Source organism: Rhipicephalus microplus, chromosome 2, assembly GCF_043290135.1.
Source record: "Rhipicephalus microplus isolate Deutch F79 chromosome 2, USDA_Rmic, whole genome shotgun sequence".
In the NCBI taxonomy this organism is placed as follows: Eukaryota; Metazoa; Arthropoda; class Arachnida; order Ixodida; family Ixodidae; genus Rhipicephalus; species Rhipicephalus microplus.
This window is the reverse complement of record NC_134701.1, coordinates 80,026,660-80,041,535: the sequence shown is the minus strand read 5'-3', so window position 1 is coordinate 80,041,535 and position 14,876 is coordinate 80,026,660. Positions and strand designations below refer to the sequence as shown.

Below are 14,876 nucleotides of genomic sequence, written 5' to 3'. Positions count from 1 at the left end.
GGAGATTGAAACGCAGCTGGAAGTTCCTAAAATGGATTCAAAATTGGCGCATTTCCTGGAAGCTGAAATGGCCTCCTTAATCGGTAGCGTATGCAGAGGCTTAATAGGAGCTGCTTAGGGCGAGGATAATCTTGCTCAATAAAGAAATTGAGACTTACGCCAAAGAGCTTGGCCGGCAATAATGAATGGAGAAGTATGATGAGACGGATAGCTGATTGCGCAGGGGTAGCAGGTGGCGCCTGCTCGAGAGTCTCCTTGAAGGGCCACTCACCAGGTTTGACAATTTTGAGCTAACAAGCGCAATGCGTAGACAACGCGTTCATGATCATGTCTGCCAAAATTTGAAACGCTACGTTCCGCGGAAATGGGTCAAATTTCAAGATGAACGCTGCTCCCTCTCCCTTCTGCCGGCGCGCGCCCAGAGAATGAGGGCATAACGTGCACGTATGAATGGCCCTACGTACACGGCAATGCAGTGCCGTTGGTCCTCTACGTAGACAACTCTGCTCTGACGTTGTAAACAGTGGCACGTGACATGGCGAAAATTATTAAGACGGCATGCGTAGTTTATGTAATTTGTTGCTTGAAAAGATCAATAAAATTCTAGATAAATAATGAGACACAATAAGGAAATGTGAACATTTTTTTTCTATTTTTTTCTCGCGAATTGCAACGATATGTGGGGCTAATGTGTCGGCGTTTCGCATGTGTTCGTGTCCCCGCGGTCAGCGCATGGAGCAGCTAGACGACCGCCTCGGAACACTCCTACGCGTTTGCGCACTCATTGTGCTCATCTATTCTACCTTGTCTAAGCCAGCGTTTCTAAACCATATGCCGCAGAAACAGGCAGAAGGCCACAAAATAACGCTGGTCAGCAAAACAACGCCGCTCACGTGCTCGGGGTTTGGACTTGTTCGGGCACGTCATGCGCACGTGGCCTCTTGGTCGGATGCCGGAGAGGGTAGGGAAGAGATTGGGCTTGGAAGGCTAAGCGGAGGAGCGGCAAGGGATTCGTGCTGACCTCCTCTCATCGTCGTTTCGCGCATCTTCAAAAAACCCGTTATCTCCGCTCGGGATGAACCAATTCAAAAAAAAAAAAATGTGGCAAAATGTTCCTCATCGGCCACCCAACAACCTCCACTGTCTAAATAAAATTTGGTATGGGGCCTGGCGAGTGGCTCTTTAATGACAAGGCTTGCCTGGGAACAGATCGATCATTAGGAAGCAGTTGCATATGGGAACGATGGAGGCACAGATGGCCCATGATCTTGCCACTCAGTACCTGCTTCTTAGAAAGGAAAATGTGAGGTGTCGAGCAATTATAGGGGTGCGGACAGGCCGGAGCTTGATGCTCTTTTTACGGTGTCAGAAATTAGCCATGTTCTGTTTTAAGGGGCCCTGAAACACGTTTTTCACGCAACCATGGAATAGACTTACTAAAAGAGCTTATTGCCTCACGAACTCAACGCCGCAAAAATTTTAAGAATTCGTCCAGTACGAGCGGAGTTACAATGATTTGTCACACGCTGCAATCACATTCTCTGGTACCGACGAGTGCGCTGAAAGCTACGCAGGGAGGAATGGCATGGACAAATAAAATACGTCGCCCACACCTCGTGACCTTGAGCACTTTTTCTTTTTTCTTCGAATACGGTGAGGCTGGGCCTCCCCGTCCTAACGTGGGAGCGGCCCGCGATCCTACCCCTATAAAACGGGGGTGGAATCCTTCAGGACCCCAATAAAAGTTTTTCATTCATCCATCCATCATCCATCCATTCGAATACGCAGCCTTTTCAGGGTGATCGCGCGCGCACGCGTTGACAAGTCGCGACCTCCCATGACGATCCCTCTAACGACCGAGCGTGCCATGTTAAAATCAGCCAATGCCTGATAGATGGCCTACGAGTTTTTTTTTTTTTTTAATTCGTCGAGAAAAAAATTCGTCGAGCTAATTTTTAGCTAAATTCGATAATTTATTGTGAATTCCAGGCCACTTTGCGTGTTCTTAGGAGTTTCCACTACCGATCGGCAGCATTTTCTGACCATGCTCAAAGAGTGTCAAAGAGCAGGGCCCCTTTAACTCTAATGGTATATCCGCTGTGGGTCCTGACGGGATCAGGCTCTACGTAACCGTCACGACAAGGTGATTGAGATTCTTGCAAAAGAGATTAACGACGTGAGGGGCACTGGGCGGGTGCCGATTGACGAGGCCTGTCGCCGCGTCCGCGCGCCAACATCAGGGTGTCTGTTTAAAGGACACGCTTTACCTGTGTAAATGCGCAAAAAGAAAAGGTAATGGGAGAAGAAAAAAGACGCTGAAACAATCACCAGCCATTCACAAGTCCGAAGCTTTTTAATTGAGCCGCGCTCGATCACGTGACTGCAGTCAGCCAATCCACACAACACTGCCGGCAAACTTATTTGGTTACTTTTGCCGGCAGCCGGTAAAATATCTCGGCGTCCTGCGGTCGGCAATGCGCAGCCTACGACACCGCACATACGTTCGTGTTGTCTTATGTTTGTCGAATTGGCACCGCGCTTCGCAATGTCTTTTGTTTGTTCGACGGACTCATTCGAACCCACGGTAGTTTCTCCGACTACCGGCGTCGATTGTGCGCAACAAGATTGCCTCAAAGACCTCTTTCAGGCTGGGCAGCCACCCGATGTGCACATGGTAGTGTCTCCACTCATCTTATGCGACGACGACTTCTTCGAGGATGGCTCGAATCCCCGCAAAAAACGTTCTGTTAACACCAGTGACGTAACCTTCCGTGTGGGCGACCGCTTCGCGAGTTTCGTAGAGCTCGAAAAGGCCGTCGCCGCCTACAGCTCGCGCCATTCTGTGCAGCTGTGGAAAAGAGACGCGCGCACCATCGACGCGGCCAGGAAGAGAGTTGGCAACATCGCCAGCAAAATGGGCGAGCACCTGAAGTATCAGTGCATCAAATACTGCTGCATTCACGGGGGAAAGAAGTTCACCTCAACCGCCACTGGACGATCGTCCTCGTAAGTATCGCATTTACGCGGAGCCCACAACCACGGGGAAAGATGTCCGCCGAGGCGCGTCCAATCGCCTCCGCGACCAAAGTTTAGTCCCGCTGATGCACCAATCTTTGAAGGCAGGTCAAATGGTCAACGGGCGTCTGGCTCATGACGTCGGTACGGAGCGCTAGCCCATTGGTGGAGGCTTGTGTGCATCCGCGTTGAAGAAGAAATGCCGCAGACTTCTTGAGTTTGTCCGACTACAAGCGCGAAACTTCAACCAACTTCCTGTGGCAAAATATCTCTATTTTATTTATTTATTTATTTATTTATTTATTTATTTATTTATTTATTTATTTATTTATTTATTGTACCCTCAGGGCATACAGCATTATAAAGGGGAGTGGGTTTAGAAGACAAAAAAAAAATACAATTGAAACGTGAAAAACAAATCACATTCAGTACATGCGTACAACACTCGAGAAAAACGTGTAAATGAAGCACCGCGACAAATCAAACAAGGAAGCACCGCGAAAAAATAAATAAAAAAAATTGAAAAAAAAATTACAACATGGCACAACGTCTCTAAATATTCACCAGTTTACGTCTCCTTTGTGGTTACCTAATTCTTTTCTCTGACTACTGCTCAGACATCCTTAGATAGCCGAAACAGTGGAGTTTCATTAAGGCAGCATAAAATGCTATGATAAAACTAAGTGACTGGAGTTGTATATTTGTGACAACATTTTTTTTTTTTTTTCACAAGTCAGCTGTCAGAGCTCAAGGTGCAAAATTTAAGGACAGTTGCTCCAAAGCTAGGGCATGTGCGCTCCTTCTGTGTTTCAGGCCTTCACGTACTGCTGTGTCACAAATCTACTCGAAGTTTTTTCACAGTAACAACTGTATAGAAATGTATATTGTCATTGCACATAGCGAGACAAAGCGAGAGTGAGCACAAGTTTGCTCATGGTACACCATGAGGGGTAGGGAAGTTTCATCCCACACTGTACACTAACTGCCATGGAGGGCAGCTATAGCTGCATGTGTTTTTTCTGTTGTGATAGCAATTTTACGAACACTCTTGATGGGTTTTTGCCATTGCTGTTATGTTACGTATACAATATATATATATATATATTGTAAAGAAGCTTCCGAACACTGAAATTGGTTGAACTCTCAGGTGCCTTATAGTGGGTCTACCCAAAAATGACGCCGCTCGTGCTGAGGGTGTATGCTCGCTGTGTGCCGGCTAAAAAACGCCCTAACAAATTGGTGGAGAGTACTATGATCCCCTTCGATGCCCTTGGAACTACGATCACGTACCCTGCCATCTACCATGTCCCACGACGCCTCTCAGCAAACATCTCCTCCCATGTCGCCCGCTTGTCCTGGTGGCCCCAGGATCCGCGATCCACCCATCTTCACTGGCACCAATGGCTCTGACGTGGAGGACTGGCTCGCCATTTACGAGCGCGTGAGCGTCCCCAACAAATGGGACGAGGACGGCAAGTTGACAAACTTGGTGTTCTACCTTGCGGGCGTTGCAAGTTTATGGTACGACAACCACGTGTCTAATTTCAAGAAACGGACGCGCGGTGGAGACAAGACAAACCTGGTCCGATTTTAAGACTGCTATCACCAACGTTCTTGGACGCCTTGCCGTTCGTGAGCTGCAAGCCGAGTAGTGCTTACGTGAACGCGCTCAGCAGGCCGGTGAATCATTCACCAGTTACATTGAAGATGTCCTGGACTTGTGCAAGAAATTTAACGAGAGCATGTCCGAATCAGACAAGATCCGGAACGTCATGAAAGGCATTGACGATGATGCCTTCACGATGCTGCTTGCCAAAAACACAGGCACAGTGGCTGAGGTCATCACGCTGTGCCAGAGCTACGAGGAGCTCCGCTGGCAGCGTTCGATGACCCGTCGCTCCACACCACGAAATGCAGGGCTTGCTGGCTTGGAGGCGCGCTGTGATCAAGTGGCGCTGCTGGCAGACCTCAAGTCCTTCATATGTGAAGAAATCGCGTGGCAGTTCTCTCTCCTGCCCTTTTCCCACCCACCGGCTGCTCAACAATCGGCCACTACCATTCTTCCATCCATTTGCTGAGCGATTGAGCAGGAAATAGCGGAGGTCATGCCTGCATACCACCCACAACAGCTTTTGGCCCCTACGCCCCAAAGTTACGCCCGAGTGGTCGCCAGGCCGCCTCCAGTCATTCAAGCGCCCGCCCCACTGACTTACGCCGAAGCTGCCGCACGACCTCCGTCCTTCGCAGCGGGTATGCTGGCTACGTATGTTGACAAGACCTCTCGGACTCAGCTCCAGCCCACCCTGCAGCCCTTCCAGCCACCGTTCCATCCATCGGCTCTTGCGTCATGGACAAGACCTACCCCGGCGAATTGATGGCGCACACCCGACAACCGGCCCATCTGCTTTGCCTGCGGTTACGCCGGCCACGTAGCACGTTATTGCACTCGTGTACAGACGTCCCATGTCTCATCGCCTGTTGCTGGCCAGATCAACCGTTCCCATCACGACGAAACGCCGTCTATGCCACCGCTGTCTCGCCTAGCTCCATCTTCTCGAAGGTCTCCGTCTCCACAATGTCGTTCCCCGTCCCCCATGCGGCCAAGTTCAGCTGCTCACGAGCGGGAAAACTAGTCGTCGCAGTCCCCGAGGCAAGGGCTGCGACGCTATCGCATTGTGAAAGCCTTCAGAGCCGCCCATCTAATGTCATTGACGTACTTGTTGACGGTGTTCATGGATCTGCTCTTATTGACACCGGAGCTGCAGTATCAGTTATGGACGAAAACCTTTGCCGCTTGCTTCGAAAATTGACGACGCCAATTTCTGGGTTGTCCCTTTGTGCTGCTAGTTCGCATCGTATCCGTCCTACAGCAGGGTGCACAGCTCGCGTTGTCGTTCAGGATGTTCTGTATGTCGCCCGATTCATCATCATTCCTGCATGCTCTCATGACGTCATCCTGGGATGGGATTTTCTCTCCTGCAACGACGGCGTCATCCATTGTGCCGCCGCCGAAATTGAACTCTCACCCTTCTCGCATTTGACGCCAAAAGACAGTCCCTCGAAACTGAGCAAGATTCTCGTGAAAGACGATACCGTAGTGCCTCAAAGCTCGACGACAGGTGTATCGGTCTACTGCGCTGGTCTGTCCGACAAAATTGCACTCGTTTCGCCATCCGACCGTGCTTGCAGAAGGAAAGGGTTACTAGTACCTTTCGCGCCTGTGCAAATCACCCAGGGCAACGCCACTATTTTTGTGACCAACCCATCCCCGTGCACTGTTACCTTGGTTCAAGGGGAATGTCTCGGCAAGTTGAACCAGTTGATGACGCGCAAGTCCTGGACGTACCCGATGACTCGCGTTGTCCCTATTCACGTACCATCAGTGCTGTTTCCACTTCTGAATCATCATCTCCTGATGTATTTGGCCCCTACATTGATGACAACCTTACTTCGGTACACCGTTCCCAGCTTATGGACCTGTTGCAAGAATATCATTCTTCTTTCGATGTCGGACGAAGTTCTGTCGGTCGCGCGTCCACTGTTACGCATCGTATCGACACTGGTGCCCATCCAACATTACGCCAACGTCCATACCGCGTTTCGCCTGCTGAATGTCGGGAATTTAACGAGCAGGTTGATGATATGCTCCGACGCGGCGTTATTCGGCCCTCGGACAGTCCATGGGCGTCTCCTGTTGTTATTGTTGCAAAGAAAGATGGTTCTGTGCGGTTCTGTGTGGACTACAGATGGCTCAATAATATCATTCGCAAAGATGCTTACCCACTGCCACGCATAGATGACGCAATTGACAGCCTTCACGGAGCCGAATTTTTTTCTTTTCTCGATCTGCGCTCAGGGTACTGGCAAGTACCCATGGCTGATAAAGCTCGACCGAAGACTGCCTTCCTCACACCCGATGGCTTGTACGAATTCAACGTCATGCCGTTTGGTCTATGTAATGCACCTGCGACCTTTGAGTGCATGATGGACACCGTTCTGCGCAACTTGAAATGGCACATGTGCTTGTGTTACCTCGATGACGTCTTCGCTCCAGATTTCTCCACACATCTCCGACGTTTGAAAGAAGTTTTCGCACGTGTGAGCAATGCTGGCTTGCAACTGAATCTGAAGAAGTGCCGCTTTGCAGCACGGCAACTCACCATCCTAGGGTACGTCGTGTCCAAGGATGGCATTCTTCCTGACCCAGCCAAGCACGGACCCTCAGTGCGGGCGGCATCCTTTTTGGATAGACCCACTAAAAGGCACCTGAGAGTTTGACCAATTTCAGTGTTCGGAAGCTTCTCTACGATATATATATATATATATATATATATAAGAGAAAGAAGTGTATACCTAGGGCTCGTTTTTCCGTGTTTTGACACAATATTAATGAGATCTAACTGACAATAATGCCAAGGAATACATAGGAGAAGTTAGAACTAATGTAATGTAAATAATAACAAAAAAAGGTGGGTGAAAAAAATAACTTGCCATATATATATATATATATATAAGCAGGCATGGTGGCAAAAGTGGCCAAAGCATTGCAAACAGTGAAGTAGATCCTTCATGAGAACCGTAACAATGGAAGTGTTTATTTCGTAAGTTTCGGCCAGATTCCTGATGAAGGCCAGGTTCTGGCCGAAACTGTTGAAATAAACGCTTCCGTTGTTATTGTCCTCACGAATAACTAAAATCATAAATGCGCTACCAGGGATTCAAACCTGCGACCCCTCGCTTCACAGGGTGACTATTCAAGTGACCCTGCCTATGTCCTACATCTCACTAATGGCATCAACGTATATGCATTTACACATTATTTACAGCTGGTGGGACGCAGAGGAGGTGCTCTGCATAGCATGTTCTTTATCACCTATGAGAAGGAGTGGAGAGTGAGCTTTGAAAGTCGTCACCTTGTGCATTTCTTGCCGTAGTTGGATTGTGCACATACCTCCTACCAGTAGTACCACCTGTACTTAGCCCCACTCGGCTTGGTTGCCCATGCATTACGCTTATGTCATGAGAGGGGGGGTTCTTTCGTCTTATGCTCTCATCGCAAAGCTTGTGTACAAGGTACACAGTGCACAATGGTGACTTCGCTCTCTGAAGTGGCCGTGTTCGTGAATAGGGTAAGCCGCTAGCTAGAAGAGCCAAAGTGGGGGCTTGTCGGTTGTTCTTAGTCGACACGCGCAGCATGCTGTTCAAACATAAATAAGTAACAACTGTGACAGTTGTGAGTTTGCACTCGCCATGTGCATACTTGCGCACTTTTCTCATGCGTCTTTCTTTGTGTTTGAGCAGTGTGCTGTAAGTGTCGAGCTGTGACAGTTGTTAGTTTGCATTCTCTCTATGTGTGTTCTTTTCAAACTTCCCTAGTATTCAGCAGACCACTGCAAATTTTGAGCTGCTTGTTGTTCATCATGTAATTTGTTGCTATTCAATCAATCAATCAGTTTTTATTATAATTATTATGACAAAGAATGACCACAGAGAATAAAATATACAGATGAGGGTCCTCAAGTGCAACAACAGAACTCTCAGTGAAGGTTACAAACAAATTAACTAGAATTAGCATCTATTCAAACTGTAAAAGCAACGCAATACAAACCAAAATGAAAAACAAGAAGGCGTGGAACCAAGAAAGAAATAATCTGATAAATAAAAGCATATAGAGCAGCACAAATCTGGTATAAATAAAGAAAAAGGCTGATAGAAAACCTACTTCTTTTAATGAATTTCAAATGAGATTAAATAAACTTTACCTTTAGTGGTGTGGGTAAGTTATTTCATAATGAAATGCCAGAAATGTGTGAAGGTGATCAAAATTCATTGCTTTGATCTTGCGACAAAATTGACATTTTTTTTCTGATGTCTAATACATACCCTGTTGCAGAACCTTCAAGCATGACTGTGGGTTCCACATCTACGTTGTTGCCACCAAAGACGGAGCCAACCTGGAGGTCCGAAGTGTGTGTCTCTGGCACACCAATCATGCTGTGTCATCAGAGCCTCTTTCTGAGCATACACCTCAAAGGCGGAAGGTTGGCCCTGGTTTCAAGCACATACCAGCAGCCCACAACATTCCAAGCACGGAAGTGCCTCTGTCAGATGAAATTAAAAAGCCAGACCCCCTGCTAATCGACAATGAAAACGTTAACCTGTATCTGTCAAGCAATCAAAAGCACCATTATAAGCCAGAGCTTCATGATGGTGCTTCTGATGGCTTGGCAGGATCAGAGACTTTGTTTAATGACAATGTAAAAGCCAGAGCACCTGCCCCTGTGAGGCTGGCTGCTGTGCTTAGTGACAATGCTAAAAGTGAGCCAATACTGTCAAGTCACCAAAAGGACCATCGGAAGAATAAACCTCTGCCTATTGACAATGGTGAGGATGAGCTAATTCTGTCAAGCCATGAAATGCATGAAAAAGCTGCAGCAGTTGCTGGCAAGATTGCCAGAATTCTTTCTGGAGCCTCGATGCCAAAGTTCCAGCGAAGATTGGAAGTTCTGGAGGCACTTCTGAGAGACTGGTCTTGCGATGACGAAGTGGCAGCAGGTAACAGGGAGGATAACCAGTGCATCGCATCTCCTTGCTTCAAACCTGCAGAAGTTTAGGAAGCACCACACAAGAGCAATGCTGGCACCTTCACTCTGGCAGCAGACGAAGCTGATGCTCGTCTTTCGGGTATCGCAACTTTCGTGTCAGTTCTAAGTGGGCAGAAAATCAAACCCATAACTGTTCTAGCACTCAAAGCCTCCGAATCTCTTACCTGTTTCAATGCTGACGAGGCTAATACACCATTCGCTGATACCGTTAAGGAAATCGAAATTGCTCCTTGTATGAGCAGCTGCAGGCACCCCAAGGAAAGCAATTTGAGTGTGGCTCCCACAAAAAGAAAATGTGTTTCAGACTGTGGCCCCTTCAGGTCTTGCACTTGTCAGGAAAAAAAATTTACTGTCTTAATGTGGCTAGTGGGTGAGGCTGCCGCTGCTGATGGCTTGAACGGTAAGGTCCTCGAAAAAAAGGATGTTGAAACAAAGCCGGAGTTGCTGCACTGTGGTTTGTTGGATGACAGCGTGGATGTTAGCATTGCAGAGACGTTCTTCTCCAGCGATGCTTGGACTGCTGTGATGAGTGTAGTGAATGCGAAACGCTCGGTGCACTGGTGGGATTGTGAAGAGTGTCATAGAGACCTGAAAAAAGTTCGACTCATTTTTGTGTGACTGGTGCCTCAGCTGGTATCACATCCCATGCACCTCATTGAAAAGGCAGCCAAAGAAGAAGAAACTCTGGCAGTGTTCTTATTGCAGGTAACTCTGTAAAGTATGTAATTTTCTTGTGAATAATGTACAAAACTCGCTTCTTGATTTTGCCTTTATAACACTTGAAGAGTTTGGGTACAGTGCAATAAAAAAAACTTTGTTCACTCATTTTTTAGAGAATGTGGAAGAACTAAAAGCAAACTACGTAACATTCGCTTCCCAGATAAGCATTACTTCAGATAATTCATGTAAACTTACATAGGGTATATGAACAGTCAATGCAGCAGGAGCTTTCCAAAAGTTCGGCATGCTACGAGAGTAGTTCAGTGTTTCCATTTATTAGGAAGCTGGCACATCTGTAACCATGCCAAAGTTGCAGCTTTGATATTTTTTGGAACTCACCATCACAATTAATATCCTCTTAGTAGCTCAAGTCAGTCAAGAAATAAATGCTAGAGCAACATATGTATCTTGCAATGATGATGCTTTCTAGTATGAGTATTGTCGTAGCCAGTGAACAAAATTGAAATTTCAGTACCAGTCGCTTGATGGCAGCCGGTCAATGAACACTTTTCGATGCGAAGCAGCTCTTTCACTAGCCTGTGTAACACTGTCTCTCTGTACCATTGCGCCGCAGGTGTTGGGGTGGTGCAAAGTAGGTCACGCCTACGCAGTACGCCCTGACGTCACTCTCTCCCTCGCCACGGCGGCCGTAGCTACCGCCTAATCTGTTCGTCTGCAACACCTGCCATGACCGCTGCACCGCTGACTCGTTAGTTCATGCGCAATACACCTGACGCGCGCCTAACAAACGCATGAAAACATGTCTGTTCGTGTCACCTACAAGATGTACACGCCAGTCATCATTTCAAACGAATCTTCCAGCACTCACCAGCCCCCAGTCACGTTAGTGCGTTCAACCCATGACGCTACCCGTGTGCAACACAGCTGCTTCGCATCCTATCGGGGTTCCTCTCGGGGAGATGGTCCAAGTTTTTAGTGTATGCAATCTATTTGGGCAGCACTAGTCACTTGGCCATGGCAAGCTGAAGAAATCTTTCAGTGCAATTCGCTTGAACTCGTCAATAAAAACAGCTGGCAAAACACTTGGCAATAACAGAATTCTAGCACTGGCGCCTTGACTAGGGTCGGCCAAACCATAATGCCCGTAAAAAAGTTTTCGAATTTCGCCAGTAGTCACCCGACTACCCGGTCGATAAAAGCTGCCACTAATACTGCAACCTGCTTGCCTCTGCCAGCCAAATATTTTCTGGATGCTCACACCATCCATGTAATTGCAGTCAAACAATCGACACTTTGCAAGAAGACCGGAAGGCGGCTTTGCTGTAAAGTTGTTTTCTAACCAAAAACTCTCGTTCATGAGCTGTTTTTCTCACTCATTGTGTTTTTGCCTTTCCCCCTTTCCTCAAAAAAGGAAGACGCCTGAGGGTACGTCCAAAGGGAGGCAACCCCATGGTCGATGTTGGGGGGAAAAAGACATTTTGTTGCACTTCCCTGCCTTCACTGGAATTAGGAGAGGTAAAAGCACAATGAGCGAGAAAAGTGGTTTGTGAATGAGAGTTTTTGTTAGAAAACAACCTCACAGGAAAGCTGCCTCCCAGATTTTTGCAAAGTGTTCTTTTGAACCAACTGTTATAATATCCAGTTGCATGATTAAAATGACCTGTTTGTAATATTGAAACATGGCTGGTTGTTCAAAGTGTTAAAACTTCATGAATGCTACCAAGGAAAGCATAGAGGATTTAAGTTCTAACTGTAGTGTAGTAATCATGACATATAAATTGAAATAATTTAGAAGGAAAACATTTTTTCTGCCAGTTGAGTTCGAACCAATCAAACCTTACAATTACACATCTGATGCCCTACCAATTGAGCTACGATGATGGATGTTCCCCCGTACACTTTGTTGGGTCCTTCAATCTGTGCACGTAGCGTAGCACCTGAGAGCGTCAGCCTGTGTCACTCGTAACCAAGACAGCAAGTGTGAAAAACTGTTTGCCAGAGGGCACGTATTGTGGCATGTGATCTTTACTCAAGGTGGCTGCTGATCAATAAACATCTGCAGGCATGAGGTCTACAGATGAAAAAACTTAATAATGCCTGCTTAATTTTTCTTAGCTTAGTTGTCTATTGGATTTATTATACACTGTTTGTAATATGTTTTAATATTTGACGTGTATGACTGTGAAAGCTGCACAGGCCAAAGGTGCCAGCAGATTTTAGAGTGAGTGGCAGCAGTCATGTAGAACTAGCTCATCAGCAAATAGATGCTTGCCAAGCTGGGTTTGGCGCTATTGAACTTAGGTGCCACTGGTGTACTTTGCAACAAGCTCATATAAATTAGCATTCGCGTTTAGTTACACATGATGGCATTGTACTAGACAAGCATATTGCACAAAAATTCTTTCACACTGATAAAATGACAACTTTTCATGCCCGAGGTGTTTGTGTGCGAAACCCCTAGTGCAATGCCACCATGACTTAGTATAGCTAACCTCTAGCACATGTTGCTACAACCTGACTGCTTGAGAAGCAGAAACTGAAACTGAAACTGGAAGTTAGCACAAGAGGCGATGTTGTCATACTTCTACAGGAATGATGTTAGTACATTGGAATCTCATAAAAACTTGTCAAGTAGGGTAGTATTTAATTAAGTGATGTCACTATGTAAGTGGACAATCATCAACTATATAATAAATACACACCATTTTGCCATCATGCAGGCCATATACCCTAAAAACGGTGTCTATCTCACAACTACGTTTATAGTCTTAAATTTTCGTACGGATTAAAGAACCCAAAGGTGGTCGAAATATCTAGAGCCCTCCACTATAGTGTGTCTTAATCATATTGTGGTATTTGGATGCAAATCATCAACAATTCTTCTCCTTATTATTATTGCAGTTGTGAGCTTTGACAAATTTTCATTAAATTTTTTGGCTGAAGTTGCTACATTGTCGTTGAATACCAGTTTTAGTATACGCTAAAACTCCTAAAACTGAAAAAAAATTTTGCTCTATGTGGCTGCTGCCATGTAACAAGGGGACCTGATACTTAAATATCCGTAAGAATGCAAGAACCGGATGACTTAATCAGTAACATTAAGGCTCGTTGTCAATTGTTCATGCTCGGAGACATCCCAAAGGATACTCGTTTTCAGCATGTTACGAGGGTGCATCTGGGGCACTTACGATCCATTGAAAACACTTCGATGTCTTGATAGTTACCGACAAGAAGACTGATTGCTTAGCTATTTGGGCGAAATTCAAGGCTGCAATTGCCAAAGAGAAATAAAGAAATTAAGATAAAAATTTTAGAAACAAAGGAAAGCACAAAGCTCTACTTTCTATGCTGTCCAGTCTTATATGTATCCCTATGAATGTGCACAGCGATCTTTTAATGTCGGGCACTGTGAAAAGCACTATCGGCAGGAAACAGATACATGACCATGGGGTATCCGATATGACCAGCTATTGCAGTTATATTATCACTTCCCTTACGCCTACACACCGTGGTGGAACGCTTTTTCTAAAAAGTACTCTTAAACGTTTGTTGGGTGTACCTCAGCTTACGAGATCAATCTCCTCACTTCAAAAGCCTCGTCTGTCCCAGAAAATTACATTTTAGTTGGCTGAAATTTTCATGTAGAGGGCTAGACATGTCCTTTGTGCGACTTACCTGCCCATGAGGCCATACAGTTTTTTTTTAAGCATGACCTAATGTTATCTCCCTCCAAGTGCACATACAACTAAAAAAACATAGCATGGTTGACTGTTGGTGATGCAGGGCTGCACTGCATTGATTTCAAGCATGACATATTAATGATGTCTGTTCCAAGAAAAATTTGTGCCTTGCTCCTAGACAATTCTTACCGTCATTCGTTGGTAACTAGGCCTGTAAACTTAGAAGGGGCCAAAGAACCTTTCTTTTTTTGTCCCATGGTACCAGGTAGCAGCTGTGCTAAAGGAGGAGTTAATGAGACTACTGAAGTTTATAGTGAAAAAAATGAGGGGGGGGGGGGGGGGCGGCAAGCAGTCATACACAACCTTTACGTAGGCGAGAAATTCACACAGTACAAACAATTTGGTAATAGACAATGCACGTTTATTGAAACGGTGGCAATTTGTTTCTGGTGACAACTTTTTCTGTACAAGCCACACTCCGCAAGAAAGAGCAGACTCTTTTAACGGGGCTGCACACACTGCTGCAAGTATGCGGTAAGCTTCTGTGCACATTAAGCTTGTTCACCTCGAAACGATCTACATGAACTTTGCCATCCAACACCGTTTATACAATATGAAATCGAGCTTTGTTGTTCATCTAGTTTCGATGTAGGAGTTTTGACAGCAGTGTGTTCTTTAATAGGACGAAGTCATAAGAAACAGTAAAATAACCTGTACTGGCATTTTGTGCAGTTGGTGTACCATATAGACTAGCGTTATCGTAAGCAGGTAAACGAGAAAAGCCAGGAATATGGAGCATTGCCTGTACAAGCCTCCTATGTTGATGTCAATGTCTGCTCAAGGCTAATCCATTGTTTACCAATTCATCATTACTACAAAACATTCACAACTAAGC

At 46.0% G+C, this 14,876-nt stretch overlaps 1 protein-coding gene across 1 annotated transcript; it reads left to right on the top strand.

Annotated features, from left to right (window-relative positions):
- The first annotated feature begins 2,435 nt into the window (after positions 1–2,435).
- On the top strand, positions 2,436–10,445 carry LOC119170836 (uncharacterized). The gene is made up of 2 exons (XM_037422101.2): positions 2,436–3,006; positions 8,909–10,445. The coding sequence occupies exons 1-2, from the start codon at positions 2,516–2,518 to the stop codon at positions 9,627–9,629; spliced, it is 1,212 nt and encodes a 403-aa protein (XP_037277998.2). The 5' UTR covers positions 2,436–2,515; the 3' UTR covers positions 9,630–10,445.
- Positions 10,446–14,876: the final 4,431 nt, after the last annotated feature.

Excerpts from the sequence above, each read along its gene's own strand:
- LOC119170836 (XM_037422101.2), top strand. The coding sequence starts at position 2,516 with ATGTTTGTCGAATTGGCACCGCGCTTCGCAATGTCTTTTGTTTGTTCG. Across the intron at positions 3,007-8,908 it reads GCCACTGGACGATCGTCCTC|AACCTTCAAGCATGACTGTG; the intron begins GTAAGTATCGCA and ends ACCCTGTTGCAG.